Source organism: Dryas octopetala, chromosome 3, assembly GCF_963921425.1.
Source record: "Dryas octopetala chromosome 3, drDryOcto1.1, whole genome shotgun sequence".
In the NCBI taxonomy this organism is placed as follows: Eukaryota; Viridiplantae; Streptophyta; class Magnoliopsida; order Rosales; family Rosaceae; genus Dryas; species Dryas octopetala.
Window position 1 is genome coordinate 5,655,010 of NC_141368.1, and position 16,359 is coordinate 5,671,368.

The 16,359-nt window shown below is 34.7% G+C and overlaps 3 protein-coding genes and 1 non-coding gene across 5 annotated transcripts; 1 reads left to right on the plus strand and 3 right to left on the minus strand.

Moving 5' to 3' along the window:
• The first annotated feature begins 2,680 nt into the window (after positions 1–2,680).
• On the plus strand, positions 2,681–6,609 carry LOC147290053 (UDP-glucuronic acid decarboxylase 5). Of its 2 annotated transcripts, XM_086236899.1 has the most exons (14): positions 2,681–2,866; positions 3,231–3,269; positions 3,578–3,681; positions 3,816–3,902; positions 4,007–4,094; positions 4,415–4,506; positions 4,717–4,781; positions 4,863–4,951; positions 5,226–5,303; positions 5,424–5,517; positions 5,725–5,791; positions 5,882–5,945; positions 6,026–6,066; positions 6,198–6,609. In XM_086236899.1, the coding sequence occupies exons 3-14, from the start codon at positions 3,601–3,603 to the stop codon at positions 6,378–6,380; spliced, it is 1,029 nt and encodes a 342-aa protein (XP_086093025.1). In that variant the 5' UTR covers positions 2,681–2,866; positions 3,231–3,269; positions 3,578–3,600; the 3' UTR covers positions 6,381–6,609. The 2 variants fall into 2 exon arrangements, with proteins under 2 accessions (XP_086093025.1, XP_086093024.1); XM_086236898.1 differs by lacking the exon at positions 3,231–3,269.
• Positions 6,610–7,096: 487 nt separating this feature from the next.
• Positions 7,097–11,667, minus strand: OVA1 (methionyl-tRNA synthetase / methionine-tRNA ligase / MetRS (cpMetRS)). The gene is made up of 11 exons (XM_086238717.1): positions 11,096–11,667; positions 10,847–10,996; positions 10,349–10,516; positions 9,603–9,727; positions 9,154–9,247; positions 8,952–9,050; positions 8,371–8,551; positions 8,151–8,266; positions 7,790–7,945; positions 7,562–7,690; positions 7,097–7,462 (listed from the first exon to the last, which is right to left on the minus strand). Exons 1-11 carry the CDS (start codon positions 11,519–11,521, stop codon positions 7,295–7,297), a joined length of 1,812 nt encoding a protein of 603 aa, XP_086094843.1. The 5' UTR covers positions 11,522–11,667; the 3' UTR covers positions 7,097–7,294.
• An 86-nt stretch (positions 11,668–11,753) lies between these two features.
• TRNAK-UUU (transfer RNA lysine (anticodon UUU)) lies at positions 11,754–11,826 on the minus strand. The gene has a single exon. It is a non-coding gene; the product is annotated as a tRNA-Lys (tRNA).
• A 1,078-nt stretch (positions 11,827–12,904) lies between these two features.
• Positions 12,905–14,894, minus strand: LOC147290056 (ATP synthase small subunit 6, mitochondrial-like). The gene is made up of 3 exons (XM_086237701.1): positions 14,685–14,894; positions 14,547–14,589; positions 12,905–13,187 (listed from the first exon to the last, which is right to left on the minus strand). Exons 1-3 carry the CDS (start codon positions 14,803–14,805, stop codon positions 13,184–13,186), a joined length of 168 nt encoding a protein of 55 aa, XP_086093827.1. The 5' UTR covers positions 14,806–14,894; the 3' UTR covers positions 12,905–13,183.
• Positions 14,895–16,359: the final 1,465 nt, after the last annotated feature.

Below are 16,359 nucleotides of genomic sequence, written 5' to 3' on the forward strand. Positions count from 1 at the left end.
GGCTGCGAGGGCGAGTGGCCGCTGGGAGAGGGTTGGGCTGCGAGGGCGAGTGGCCGCTGGGAAGAGTCTCTGAAGTCTGAGAGAGTGAAACTGTGAGAGTGATTCAGATTTCAGAATTGGGGATTAGTGGATTACTGTAGTCTGTTTGAGTGTTTTCGAATTTTAGGGATCAGGTGAGGTGATTCAGATTTCATTTCAGGCATTTAGGAAATAGGTTACTGAATTAGGATTGTTAGCCTGTTAAGCCATTTGGGAGTCTTGGGCCATTGGGCCGTGAGCGGGTGTGGGTTGGGTTTTTGGATGAAAGACTGAAAGTTAAAAAATAAAATGGGTTTAGTGATATTTGCCTATTTGGGCCCATTAAATTATTAAATAATTAAATTTTTAATTGTTCGGTACGGGACGGGATCATCCCGGTATTGAACCTTCAGGACCGATCCCATCCCGTTTAAGATCGGTACGGGACGGGATCGGTACGGGATTGAAAAAAAAAATGGGATGGGACCAAATGATACGGAATGGCACGAAATGGGATGGTTTCGGTATTTTCGGTCTTAATGCCCACCCCTACTTCACATACCACCCAAGCTAAAGCCTAAAGATATATTAAACTTTTTTATGGTTAGATATTTGTTGCTTTATGAATTATTTTGTAGAAAAATAAAAGGATCTGTTTGACAAAACAATTTGATATTTGAATTTTTTTTCCAGCACGTGCAATAAAAAACTTTGTACAAACTGATTTTGTTTTAAGGGTGACATTTTTTTTTGTCACACAAAAGTGAGTATTACTCAATAACTTTGTTATGACTCAAATAAAAAAAATAAACAAACTTTATTGTGACTGACAGATTAGTTTTTTATTTTCATATATGTCATTGGTTTTTCATGTGTATTAATTTCTTGTAAAGTCAATTATTTTAAAGTCAATTTTATAGTCCATAATCATAAATAAACTCACCTAAAAGGCTACAATGACAAATAGATTCATTTTTTGACAAATAAGCCTATGTTATAAATTTCTCTTGTGTTTTTGTGTCGAGTGCTCGGCCTTTTTTTTGTATTGTTTTTTTAAAACTGGGCAAATTGCCATTGTCGAACAATGACAATTAATAACAGTTATTTTCACTTTATAAAACGGGTGTATGTGACTCCATAAGTTTGAATTTTGTGTTTTATATTAGTTTTATTAGTTTTTGACATTTTTATGTAATAAAATACATAAGGTATATCTATAAATATTATTTTTATGCAATTCAAGTAGCTATTGTTGCACATTGGCAATAATTGTCACTATCTGACAGTGACAATTGTCGAGCACTCGGTGAACAATGTCGAGTGGTCAGTGGGTTCCATGTCGCATGCATTTCATTAAAGTGGACCGAATTGGGAGTGCACTGTAGCGCGTGGGTTAGGTTCTTAACCTTATTTTTTAATTGGACTAAAAAAAAAATTATTATCTTGTATTAGTGAGTTAATTTTACATAAAAAACTGATAATAATCATTATTACTCTCAATCTTCTTTATCACATGTGCGAACATGGTCTCTATGTCATTATTGGCTTCTTCAATGGCCAAATGTAAATGTTCTAATTCTTTACTCAGGTTATCGATACTTAGAGTATGCCTCAATATTTAGTTCATCGAAATTGGTATCCTAGACGATCAATTTTTCTTTTAAGAATTATTGAACTAAGGCTTAGTTTGGGATTGTTGTGAAAAAAAAAACGACTGTGAAGTAAAGCAGCTGTGAAGTAAAGTCAGCTATGAAGTAAATCAGTTGAGTGTTTGGTAAATTATATTTTCAAAAGTATTGTGAGTACAAAAAGCAATATGAAGGTGTTTGGTAAATTGTAATGTAAAACTGTTGTGGCTATTTATAATTACTAAAATGAGGGTATTATAGGTAAAATAAAATTTTTATTGTTGCTGTGATTCACTGCAGCTTTCAAAAGCACTTACAAACTTGCTTTCTATTTTTGCTGTGGGAAGTTGAGAATTGTGGGGCAAAACACTTTTTTATTTTTTTACCAAACACAAAAACTGTTGTGGGTGATTGAGAATTGTCATTCACAACAGCTTTTGGGTCCTTCACAACAATCCTAAACGGGGCCTAAAGTGTTGGTAACTTAAGCAAAAAATTAGAATGTTTACGGACGACTTTCAAATAAACTAAGAATGACATAGATATTCATCTGTTCCCATGATTTGATCATTCAATTACTATCATAATTTGAGGAGATTAAGGAAATTGAGAAAAGCGATAATTATAATCAAGATTTGACTGTTCATGATTTGAAGAAGCATATAATTGAGCACAAAATACAATTGATTAGATGTTAAAATGGAATTGCATTGATTATTTTTCTCTGTCATATTTTGTTAATGATGACATGTTTTGTGTACGAGGCTACTTTTATTTTGTCTTTATTAATAATTTGATTTTGGATAGACTTGTACTGAAATTATTCATAAGAAGAAGAAAAGCAAAGTAAAATTAAAAAAAAAAAAAACTTTCGGGATGAATAGGAAAACGAAAGCCATTGAATTATTTTGATTATCTAAGCGCTGGTTTCTCATTTGTTGCCTATCGAGTATATTGTGTGGGTCACCACAGTGTAACTCAGCCCATAGTAAAACGGAGCAAGAGTTTGAACTTTGAAGCATATACGTAATGACGTGGGATGCGATATTCTAAAACCTCCGCATCTTCGAACCACCGCGAGTTTCGGTCATACTGGAACACAACACAATATATACTGTGTTTTACATGTTGGTGTTCTATGTTGTCTAAGAAAAACCTTAAAATTTCACACCTTTAAGGCTTCACTTGAAAGAGAAGCACCAGTTTTCATTTGCTCTGAGGTATTACAGCGATAACCAACACCATTTTTTTATTTTCAATTAAATTTAATCACTGTATCTTTTTTTTTTTTTTTGGGGTCTGTTTTAGAACCATGTATGAGAGTGTGAGATTTAGATTTCAGATCTGAAGTTTTAGTGTGGGGTAGAGTTTCGTTGTAGAGAAGCTTTGATGACTTCCTACTTTTCGTGATTTTGAAGCATTGTGCATCTCTCTTCAGTTTGGTAGAGTTTGGTTGTTAAATGATTGTTTTCCCTTGGTTATTGAATTCCCAATATCATTTATTTATTTATTTATTTTAAAATTCAGTTTGACCCATTGCCTTCTGTATATAAAGCTCTCTCATCCCACACTTGCTTGTATCAGAAACAGTTTAGGGAATTGGGGATTGCTCTAAACAGTCAGGTGATCTGAGTTTTGATTTTAAAACCTGAAAGAATTTTATTTATTTTTTTACTTCAATTTCTTTTATAGTTGTTTAACCCTTCTCTGTTTTTCTTCTTCTTCTTCTTCTTTTCTTGGAATTTGAGTTTGTGGGTTTGTTAGTTTTAACTTTTAAGTATATCACTCTGTTACTGCATAATTTTGGTTTTTTTTTTTTTTTTCCCGAATCTGATGTTGAGGGTTGGTTCAATAATGTTATATGAGTGTATAATATGTGGGTGTTTGTGAATTTGATCTAAATGTAGAAGTTTTGATTGTTTGGGGTGCAGAAGTTGAACAAAGGATCTGAGTGATGGCTACAAATGGAGATCACCAAGCGGCTTCAAAGCCACCACCAAGCCCTTCTCCTTTAAGAAATGCCAAATTTTTTCAGGTAACATCTCTGGCCAAATAGTTTTATTGTACTTTTCAACTGTTTTATACAGTTTGGCCAGTTATTAATGTGCTGTTTTGTACCATATTTTTGTGGCAATTTTTATATCTAAATGCTTGTTCATTATATGGCAGGCCAATATGAGAATTTTGGTTACTGGAGGAGCTGGATTCATTGGATCTCACCTAGTGGACAAGTTGATGGAAAATGAAAAGAACGAGGTGAACCTTTGTTAGTGTGGTCATAAACAGAACTAGAATTTACATGCCCAAGTGTTCATGCTTCAATAACATATCTGTACTTTTGTATATGTTATGTTTTTCAGGTGATTGTTGCGGATAACTACTTCACTGGCTCGAAGGACAACCTGAAGAAATGGATTGGTCATCCAAGATTTGAGCTTATTCGTCATGGTATGTCTTTTTAATCTGTCATATTCTGATTTTTACACAGTTTTTCCACTTAAAGCTGCCCATTTATTGGGTTGACCCCTTATTACCAAATTCCTTTTTTCTTTTACTTTAACGATGCTACTGTCTATTCAATTGAAAAAAAAAAAAAAAAGAGAAAAAGCTTCTGTCTAATTTTGTGAGTGCGCGCAGGAGTGTGTCTATGAAGTATGGACACTGTGGATAAGAATCACAGTGCTCACTAGGTCTTTTAGTAGTTATGGGGATGAGATGAATATTTATTCTTTGTTTTATTGATAAATTATTGCTTTTAATCCATGCAGATGTCACAGAGCCGTTGCTAATTGAGGTTGATCAAATATACCATCTTGCTTGCCCTGCTTCTCCAATCTTTTACAAATACAATCCTGTAAAGGTGTCTATTGAATCTTCCATGTTTATTTGAGAGCATTAAAGAGTCAAATATAGTGTTAAGGGGAACTGAGATAGCAAGTTTTCAGATACCTTCATTTTTTGGTTGATCAGAAAATGGCTGTAACTGAGCTTCTCCCAATCCTCACCCCTTCTCTTTTTGCATCTTTGTGTTGAATGATTGTCTTATTTATGAACATTTCTTGTGTAATAGACAATAAAGACAAATGTGATCGGTACATTGAATATGCTAGGACTGGCCAAGCGAGTTGGAGCAAGGTTTGAGACTTCGTTCTGTCTTCTTTGACATAGCCAATGTGGATGTCGTTTTGTTTCTCATAGTATGGTGATTGATTTCAGGATTTTGCTTACATCTACTTCAGAGGTGTATGGAGATCCTCTTATTCACCCCCAGGATGAGAGCTATTGGGGAAATGTGAATCCAATTGGTAGGCTTTTCATTCTAGTCACTGATGACCATTGTTATAAATATATACCTGCATTACCTTTGATTTTTAGGGGATGAGTATATATGATCTTTCTAAGGCAAAGAAAAATATGTTATATTATCTCTTAATTTTGTGAGGCTTACCTTTGTCTATTAAAATTTCCTCTGTTGAATTGTAACCCAATTTATACTGTGGTATAATGTGAGCTATGGTTTCTCATTGTCAACTGTGGCACATATTAATTATTTATAGTGTGTTGGAAAATATACTACAGGAGTTAGGAGTTGCTATGATGAGGGAAAGCGAGTGGCTGAAACTTTGATGTTTGATTATCACAGGCAGCATGGCATAGGTCCCCTCTCCTAACATTTCTTCTTCTAATGCTTCCTTTTTGTTTGATAACTTTCTTGAGATGTGCGTTGCTTCTTTTGTCGTTCTTTGTCTTCTCTTACTAAATAATGGTCCTTCTCAGAGATACGGATTGCTAGGATTTTCAACACTTACGGACCTCGCATGAATATTGATGATGGCCGTGTTGTGAGCAATTTCATAGCCCAAGCTATCCGGTAGGTTCTACAAAGCATTACTTTGGCTCTATAAACTATTTGAGGCTTAAAACCAGTGGGTTATCACATTTTCTCTCCCCCCCCCCCCCCCCGCGCGGGTAGATGTAGTTGCTTCATGCTCATATAATTACTCATCAGCACCTCTTTCGGGTCTGAGATCAGTTTTTCTTTACACAATTTTAACTGTTATGTTGTCCATTTCTGTAGTAATGATCCATTGACCGTTCAATTGCCTGGAACACAAACACGGAGTTTCTGTTATGTCTCTGACATGGTAAGCGCATCATGTTCATGTGGACAATTCAAATATTCAATTGTCTTTGTAGGCGTTTCTACAATTAATCTTTCATTTTAAATGTTGAAGGTTGATGGCCTTATTCGACTCATGGAAGGAGACAACACTGGGCCGATTAACATTGGGAATCCAGGTTACCATATGAAATTTGAGGCATTTTAGCTATTTAGTAGTATTATTTTATGGCCAATATTAACTCGCTTTCATTTTCAGGTGAATTTACAATGCTTGAACTTGCGGAGACTGTCAAGGAGGTAGGTTTTCTATTCACTCTCATTTTCTTTGTTCTTGTTTAGGGTTTAGCAAGGCATGCTGATTAATTGCATTCATTCAGAGAATAGTTAAGTTTATATGGGAAACTAAATACTTGTCACATGACTTGCAGCTTATCAATCCTAAGGTGGAGATTTTAAAGGTTGAAAACACGCCCGATGATCCTCGCCAGAGGAAACCGGACATCACAAAAGCGAAAGAGCTGCTGGGATGGGAACCAAAGATCAAGCTGCGCGAGGGTCTTCCCCTCATGGAGGAAGATTTTCGTAAAAGACTTGAGGTGCCCAAAAAATAGTGCAGAGTGTAGCATAGAATGCAAGGGTGGTGGAGGTGCATTTTTGTAAATTTGCTTGCCTCCACCGTGTGTGACACAGTTCTACTCCATATGTTTCTCAAGTAAAAGAATAAGTGGTATAACAATTCTATTTCATGTTGTGGTATTACTTGATCAATTTGGATGGTATTTCAATTTATATCAAGAAAATTTGACATGTTTCATGGGGTACTCCATGGCCATTGGTGCACCTTCTTTTATATCGTGTAGCTTCCTTTATCTTTGAATTGGTTCCCGTCTTGTTATCTAGGCTGGCAGTGTTCAGCAATTCGTTATCAATAATTTTTCAATACAACAATAATTATAACATTAAATTTTAGATGCCAAATGATACGACGATGAATATGATAACATTTTGTAAGAAATAATTAAGATTTCGAATATGCCCAAATATGAATAAATAAAAAAACACATCAAATCAACCATTGTAAATTGACTCGTATTATTTGTTATCAATAATACAAAAACCATTAGAAATTTTTTCAAATTTAATCTCCAAATGATATGATAGTTAACATAGTAGCATCTTGTCAGGAAAAAAAAATAGAAATATTCCAAGTGCGCCCATATATGAAAAAAATAAAATTTGATATTTAGAGTTTGCGTTTTGCGTTTTGTTTTGGAGTTTGCAATGGTTACCCTGCCAAAAGAGGACATACAGTACAGGTTCTCGCACATTTGAAAGATAAAACGATTTACTGGAAAATATATAATGAAAACAAAATGATTCTGATTATTACCATTACAAAATGAATGTAATCTTTAGCAAAAGAAGCTGCAAAGTAATTTATGATCCTATGTAATTTGACTAATTTCTAGGAGGAGAAGAAAGAAAATGGAATTAGGGGTAATGAGGGCATTTCAAGTATGAAGCTTTAAGCTTCTACCACCTGTTGAGCCTGAGGTAACTTGTCCTTTTTGGTCACCCTTTTTGCTGCTTCAGCCTTAATTTCCTCTTCTGTTCGGGTTTCAATCCTTGCGAAGATTGGTTTAGGTTGGGCCATGACCTGACCACTCTTTAGCCCACCCCACTTGGTGTCACTCTACAATGCAAAACTACATTTTAGTTCATAAAACAAATAGTCGGATAGTATGCATCAGACATAAATACATGAATACAAATACAAGTGTCCGAGAGAGACCCAGGTGGCAGCATCAAACTGATCCTTTGAGTAGCCAAGCTGTTCATATATTCTCGAACATAAGCTTGGTGTGGCAGGGGATAATGCAATTGCTATAATCCTCATCGCTTCTAATATTATCACAAGGTCCTGCAGACAAGAAAAAAAACATTGTATTGGCCATCAGTTATAATGTTAAACCAGGAATTGACATACAGACCAAAGCCATCAATTATAATATATGAAAACCTTTGCAGCAGCTTCACTTGCAGCACCCCCCTGCTTAAAGAGAGACCATGGCGCACGCTCATCCATGTAGGAATTTCCAGCATTACTGATCTCAAGCACAGCCTCACAAGCTGATGATAGCGAGAGTTTTTCATAATGAATACGAGCTTTTTCAACCTATAAAAGTACAGAATCGTTAGGACAACTGGGGTAAAAGGTTGCAAGCAGTGAAACATAGGATCATGATCTCCCTAAAACCAAACAAATGAATCATCATTGCAAAAGGGTTTTCATGGCTTGCAAACCTAAGCCACCTACTACAGCAAGTAATTTGGCATACTTGGAAAATATGATGGTGTTAGAAATTTGATGAAAACATTACCAACTTCTCCACAGTGTCCTTGAATGTAGTTCCTTCAGCTGCAATACTTGAATCAACCACCAAAGTTGATTGGCAGTTCTTCTTAAGAAGCCCAAGAGTACGGTTAAGCAGATTTCCTGCAAAAAATAGATAACTTCAGTTCTCATAAAAAAATAAAATAGCAAAGCAACTACCAATTATTAACCAAAAAGAATAGTAACGAAACACAGAGTAAAGATACCAATTGAATTGGCAAGATGAGCATTGACAATATTGACGAAGCGATCTTCTGAATAGTCCCCATCACTACCAAATTCCACCTCCCTGAGGAAGAAGTACCTGACTGCGTCAGACCCGAATTTATGAACCAAATCATTTGGTTCAATTGTATTCCCTAGCGACTTCCCCATCTTCAAACCATCCTAAAATTTTAAAAATAAAAAGCATTGCTGCATGAAATAAAATTACATGCATGTCAAAATTCCCGCTCACTCACACTACTGCTATATATTAAGTTGGATGAGAATCAATAATCTCACTTTTCAGAGAGGTATTCAATAATGTCCTGGTTTTAGACATCCCAATAATAAGAAAATGTCAACTAAAGAACTATATTTGGACTTAGTTAATTGAGAAGCTTCTTCTACTGCTTTGGCAGAAACAGGGTAAAACTGTTATACCAGTTGCAATGCTTAAAAACAGATTTAAAGAACCATCTAGGATTCTTATACCAATAGCTCTATGAGGAATTCTATCAGACAATGGAGCTACAGGTGCAGCTAGTTTCAAAAGAAACCATAAATATATACTAGGCTCAAATACCTTTGTCAAGAATCCATGGCCAAACACCATCTTAGGAAGGCCCAGCCCCGCAGACATTAGCATAGCTGGCCAGTAAACTGCATGGAAACGTAAAATATCCTACAGAAAAACAACACAATATCAAGTTGGATAGCTTATTAAGAGAAGTAAGATACTTGCAAACTGAAAAAGGTCTATCTACAAAGCATGGAAATCATCATACCTTGCCAATCAAGTGTAGCGAGGCAGGCCACCCTAATGAAATAGCTCTTTCCAAATTAGGATGCTCCATATCCTCTGATAGTGCTGATATATAACTGCGAAAAATATTTAAAAACAAATATATCAATAAAATATATATATATATATATAAAAGAAATCTAATGAGCATACATAATAAAACAATAGATAAACCAGAAGTAAAGGAAAGTCTAGTGATAAATAACACAGATCACTCTTAATCTTATATTTGCTTTGTATTACCAAACAGCTCTCTAAAAGCTTAGTTATTAATCTATGTCAGCAATATGTGGATTATATGGGAATAATGAAAACACACTAATTATATTAAATTGGAACTCACAGCTTAACAAACACCATGACTATGAGTTATATTAGGGAAGGAGATCAGTTATATAAGGGAAAGTGGGTGGGAGGGAGGGGGAACTTTACCCCAGTAGAGCATCAAACCAAACATATATTGTTTGCTTGTTGTCATTAGGAACAGGGATTCCCCAATCCACTAATGCTCGTGAAATTGAGAAGTCCCTTAGGCCACCTTTAATCCAACTTTGCACCTTGATGAAAAGGAAAAACATGTTCTAGTTACTTACAAAATTAAATAAATTTATAGCGCATGATAGAAACTATAAGACTTTACAGAGATTATGACATTGTAATAGCACAACTGGCTCCATCAACATCTCACAACAGAGGCATCACAATAGTGGAATTACACCCCTCCTAGAAGATTGCCTACAGCTAACAGCTACGTCAAACAACAGCAAGGGGGAAAAAGAAAAGAAAAATCAACTATTATTAATTATGTGTTTGTTAATATGGGGATTTTATTGTTGTGTAGATTATAGATCTTGTTATCAGCAATTCAGATTGTTTCCTCAAAGAAGCTCAGTAGAGCTGAATTGTTCACGTTTTTATTATGAACCTTGCCCTCATAACATGATAAACTCAAAAGAAAAAAAACCCAGAAAAAAATATACTATTAAATGCATTTCAAGCAAGCTTTGACATTCAATAAATGGCAAAACACAACCCATTCAAGGTATGATTGGGAAGCCAGGCAGAAAAAATCTCAAATTGTATCTCTTGTTGGGAACTACTAGAAATTTACATTTATTTTTGCATATATAAAGAAACAGTTTAAACTTGAGTAAACCAATGTGCTTTGTTTCACTGACCTCATTAAGACGGAATGAAGGCTGTACAAATCTCGGATTTTGTGCCAAAGTTTCTTCCAGTGGTTTTTGATACTTGGACAATGCGAAGAAGAAATTATCCTCTTTCCGTGCAACACATGGCTTTAGGTGCATAGGGCAACAGTTGTTATCAAGCAGTTCTTTCTCATCCTGCAGAATATTTAGATCTAATGATACAAGACCAATTATTAAGCATACAACAGAAACTACTCCTGAGACAATAACTCAGCAGATATGTTAAAAATGTATTCAAACAAATACACTGCACATAAGAATGATATTAAACTGAAAAGAACAGCAATAGAATTCTCAACATAATTATGCATAAATACAAGTAATACAATAAACCCATCTAAACCCAAGAAAGTTTCATTAGGAATAGGCTAGTCAAGTCGAATTGAGTTGAGAGCTATCTAAAACTAAAGGGAATACAGAAACTGTACACTCAGAGATACAAGTTTGAATAGAATAAAAGGGCACCTTATACTCTTCACAGTTGACACAATAAAGTCCCTCATAGTCAGCCCTGTAAATGTCTCCATTGGCAAGAACCCTGGAGTAAAACTCCTTGACAATTGCTTCATGCTTGGGATCAGTAGTCCGAATGAACTTGTCATAAGCTATGTCTAACTGCAATCATCAAATAACAAACAAAAAGTGAAAAACAAAGAGATTTAAATACCCATTAAAAAAATTAGTAAATTTCCAAAGGTGGGCAAAAGAAAACACCTGTTTCCAGAGTGATATGTAAGATTGTGAAATGAGGTCGCAGTGTTGGGCTGGGGTGGAGTCACGAGTAGCAGCAGCAGTTGCAATCTTCTCACCATGCTCGTCCGTGCCAGTAATGAAAATGACTTTCTTCCCCAACAGCCTCTGAAAGCGAGCAATGGCGTCGGCGGCGATGGTGGTGTAAGCACTGCCCAAATGGGGAGGGGCATTCACGTAATAAAGCGGAGTAGTGAGGACAAAAGGGTCAGCGTCGCCTCCGTCTGGGAGGGCAGAAACGGAGGCACATGTGCAAAACATAGGAGCTCTTGGTCTTCTTTTTGGTAGTCGAAACTGGAGGTGGGTTCTGAGACCGGTGGTTTTGGAGTTGAAGGCGTTTATGGGGTTTAAGAAGCAGTTTATTCTCGCTGCTGCTGCAGCTGCCGCCATTTTTGGCTGAAAAAGCTTATAAGGGTTTTGCTTCTTCAGCTGAGGTGGCTCAGATTATCACTCAAGTATTGGTTTTGGATTTGCTGGTGGATAAGTTGGGAGGTTTTCGAAGGGTGGTGTTTGGAGTTTGGACAAACAAAGTGATAAGCAAAGCCTCGGTGATAAATTGATAATTAGCCATGGCTCATCACATTTTAAAAAAAAAATTAAAAAAGTAGTTAACTAGTAAATACGCCGTCTGTGGGAATCGAACCCACGACCACATGGTTAAAAGCCATGCGCTCTACCAGCTGAGCTAAGACGGCTCGCTTGTTTTGTCAGGTTGTCCACTTTGGTTTTTTTCATGTGACAGTCAAACACAAGTACAAACATCTTTTAATTTGAACTGATACTAAAGAAATCAAAAGAAACATTGTTATTAAGGTGACTTAGTACATAACATTTTATAAATTTTTCTTAGACTAAAATGTTAGTAATTTAAGATTTTTAATTAAGTTCTTTTATTTTTCTTATTTGACAGCTTTATGTTAGATTTTAACTCTAAGATTTTAGATGGTTTGGACTTAAAGCTAAAACTTAACATGCAATCATTACAAAACCCACTATACACCCTAGAAGCCTAGAAGGGGAAATACTATTCAAATAAGAGGAAATACCCTTCAAATTGGAGAAAGACTTTATTATAAATTTAAAAAAAATTGTAAATTAAAAGTATTTTTTTATAAATTATTATAAATTAAAATGATTTTCTTAAAAATTTTAAAACATCTCCGATCTTCATCTAAAAACTGTTTTTCTAAAAGATCTAAGTCTAATTATCTCTTATCATTATTATCTTCAATTTAAAAAATAAAAAACGAACATTATTATCCAATTAACCAATGAAATTTCTTCTGTCTAAGTTTTTTTTTTTTTTTCTAATTTTGCTAAATACGACTTGTTTCTTCTTAAACTTGAAAAATGATTGGCTGGATATGAAGAACAAAAAAAAGAATAATTGGTTAATAATTTGTGCCTTTTTCTTATGACAAAATGGTGATGAATTGATTATCAGGCTTAAATTTGAGGTTGGATAATCATAATATTTCTTGCGTGCTAGGGCGTTCATTAGTTGAAAAACCGATTCACTTGGATAATATTTTGAAAAATTGAAATTAGAGGGACTAGAACTTTTTTTTTTGTTCAAAAGAGGGACTAAAACTTGTCTCAAAGACTCAAACTATGAACATCCATTCTTGTTTTATCTTTGATTATATTTGATGCAAACGTGCTTTCCAGAAAGAGACTTGTAACAAAAATGGAGCATAAGTCCCAGTGACGTTGAACCATTAGCGAGGCAAACTTATCATCCCTCTTCACTCATCCATGCCATTGAACAAGACATTCTTAGTCACATGACAAAATTTATAACTTATAAAGTCAAGCGCAAAGATTGAACTTCACTGTCTAAAGCAGCAGCCAGCAGCATACATTTAACAAATTAGAACAAATCACCCATGGTTTTCATGTGAAAGCACATGTACCACAATGACTTCTACCAATAACACTGTCTACATCATCTTGAGCCCCTATGATCAGAAAATAAAAAACAAGACGTTTATTAAAAGCCCTTCCACGTCTGGCCAACTGAAGATGATCGAGGAGTGCCAAACATTTGCCGAATCACCTAAAATCACAACAATTATTGACACAATATCAACAAATTGCATTGTTTAGCAAGCACATATAGAGAACATAACTTCTTCACCGGCCATTATTGATGGAATATACAAAAATTATAGCTTATATGCAATCTTACTTCACTGTAGTACAAGAGCATCATGCTTTCACACACAATCATGAAAAGAAATTTCTTTCCTATATGACTTTTCAAAACTAGGAGTTTATTGGTTAAGGGTTGTAATCTGCAGTAAGTGGTGTAAAAAGCTAGCCCATTTGTTTATTTAAAACTTTTCATTAATAGTTTAATCAAATATGGTGTCTGTACATATTCATAACATTTTGAGAACAAAACTATAGTATGCACCCTTGAGCAAGCTCACCGCACTGCAGCTGATTGAACACAAATACACAGTTTGAATGCTGCGGCAAGTGAGATAGTAATTTTCTAACAAAACAACCATGTGTGGATTTTCAATTGTGGGACATCCAGATCACTAAAAACCGTTCATTGATAAGTCAACGTGATCAACAACAAGGAGGAGGCATATCACACATTGTTGTCTCACAGAGGAAACATACTCTCCATCTATACTAATGTATAAAATTTCCACTTTTATACATTGCAGAAGTTATCAGATGCGGGGAAGAGCCTGATACATTGCACTTTAACTATAATGCATCAAAAGACATATCCATAATCCACATGACAGGCGATCGTTTATGGTTTAGACATTTTCATGGGTTTTACTTTTCTACTTCAAATGAACAATTATGAAAAAGAAATGCAAATCACTCAGTATTGATTATGCAACTTGATCAAGATCAATCCCACTCCACTCTCGCTAATGACAGATTCATATAAGATAAACCACAACAACAAAATACTGATCCCATATTATAAAATCCTAGTTTCATTAATCTACAATACAATCCATATTAATAACTTAATATGGATAGTCAAACAGCCATGAAAACATTTCAGGCAAAGCAAAGCAAGTCTTTCATCATGGATGACTCATTGAAACAAACAATCAAAAGGAACCAAGTAACCATCAAAAGTAAATTTATTTAGGGAAGGTTCAGTCAATCACAGTTGCCCACACCTATGCAATATGTACTCGGACCCCATTTCCACATATGACCCACGACCATAAAACATCAATACTGACCAAAAAGGATGTTGTTCAGCAACACAACCCCTATTACTAAATTAATCGCATTAGCTAATCAAAATGCATATTACAAGCAACTAAGAAGATCAGTGACCATCAGATTTTAGATCCATTGCTGGTTGCGAGATTGAACAGAATAAACCCATAACAGAGCGGCAAATTTTTAAGGGATTGAGATTTGAGAGACGTACCTCTTATGCCTCTGCACAAACGGAGAATTTTTTGCGTCCTCCTCTGCAATATTTGTACAACCCGGAAACAATATCAAATTTTATACAAATGTAGATGCGTATATATCAGAGCGAGAGAGAGAAGGACGAAGAGAGTACCAGTGAGGCCGAGAGAAAATTTGGTGATGAGAGTACCGGTGATGGCGAAGCCGACCAGGAAAGGCCAGTTTCGGCTCCACTCGCGCTTGAAGAATACGGGCCATGGATCAAACTTTCGCATCTTTGTTTGATAATTTGATTTCTTTCTCGCTGGCCAAACAGAAAGCTGCGAAACGCTTTGGGCTGGATAGCGTTTGTTTAAAGCGAATGATGACTGTCAGCGAGGAAATGACCCATTTGTCCTCGTTGTCTGGATTGAGAAATGAGAACAATAGTGTTTGCCGTTTGGTGCGCAAAATATGGCGGGCCAATATTGACCCTGCACCAGTGGCGGGAATACTTGCCAAAAAATAATGCAATACGCGATATTCAATATTATCTCTCTAATTTTTCACCAAAACTTATCTTTCTAAATTACTAAAAATTTATTAATATTGTATTTGTAACTTGATTAAGTTGTGTTAATATATTGACTATATTGTATTGGTAGTAGGTACCTTGACTATGTTCGCTTTTATACTATAATTAAATTGTATTTGTACTTTGATTATGTTGAGTTTATTGACTATATTTTGTTTTTTTTTTGTTGTTGAGACTATATTGTCTTTGTACCTTACTAAATTGTATGAGGAATACTAGATGTCTTCTCAAATGTCTTATTTCTTATCTCGTTTATTATATAGTGTAATTTTACGATCAGAACCATTTATTTTATAAATCACCTTTTAACAGTCTTTTCTGTAAAAAATTAACAAAATCATATATTACTTAGTTATATCACTATTTTTTAAAAATAGTGATTTAAAAATGAACGATTTCGATCATAATAATATACTGCAGAATGAATAAAATAAGAGGAAAAACACAAAGAGAATGTGACAACTAGCATTTCTCATATTGTAATTATACTATATTGCATTTGCACCTTGACTCAATTGTTTTTGTTTATTTTTATACTTTTGTATATATATTATTATGAATAACGGTTACTTGTGAGATTTGAACTCATAAACTCCTCCTTACAAGTACCACTACTAAACCAATAGGTCTTTTTTATATTGCATTTCGACATTAACTAAATTATTTTGTTTCTTAACTAAAAAAAAGAGAAAAAAAAATTGAAAGACAAAATATAGTAGTAAAAAAGGTTTTTTTTTTTTTGGGTTTTTTGTTTTTTAAAGTTCACTTGCAAAATAAGATTGATAATCCAGCCCATACACTACAGTAAATCTCAGCCCGGTCAATTATAATGAAATGCGCGCGACACATAACCCACTGAGCGCTCGATACTATTCACTAAGTGCTTGGCAATTGCCAATATGCAACAATAGTTATTTGCACTGCATAAAAATAATACTTATAGATATAACTTATGTCTTTTCTTAAATAAACATGTCAAAAACTAATAAAATCAACATAAAACACACAATTCAAACTTATGAAGTCACATCCAACCATGTTATAAAGTAAAAATAATTGTTACTAATTTGACAGTGGCAATTTACCCAGTTAAAAAAAAAAAACGCCGAGAGCTTGGCACAAAAAACACGAAGAAATTATAACGTGGGTTTTTTCTTGTCACAAAGTAAACTTATTTGTCATTGCACCTTTTTAGGTAGCTTTAGTTATCATTAAGGGATGTAAAATAAGCTTTAAAATAATTTAATGTATTTTT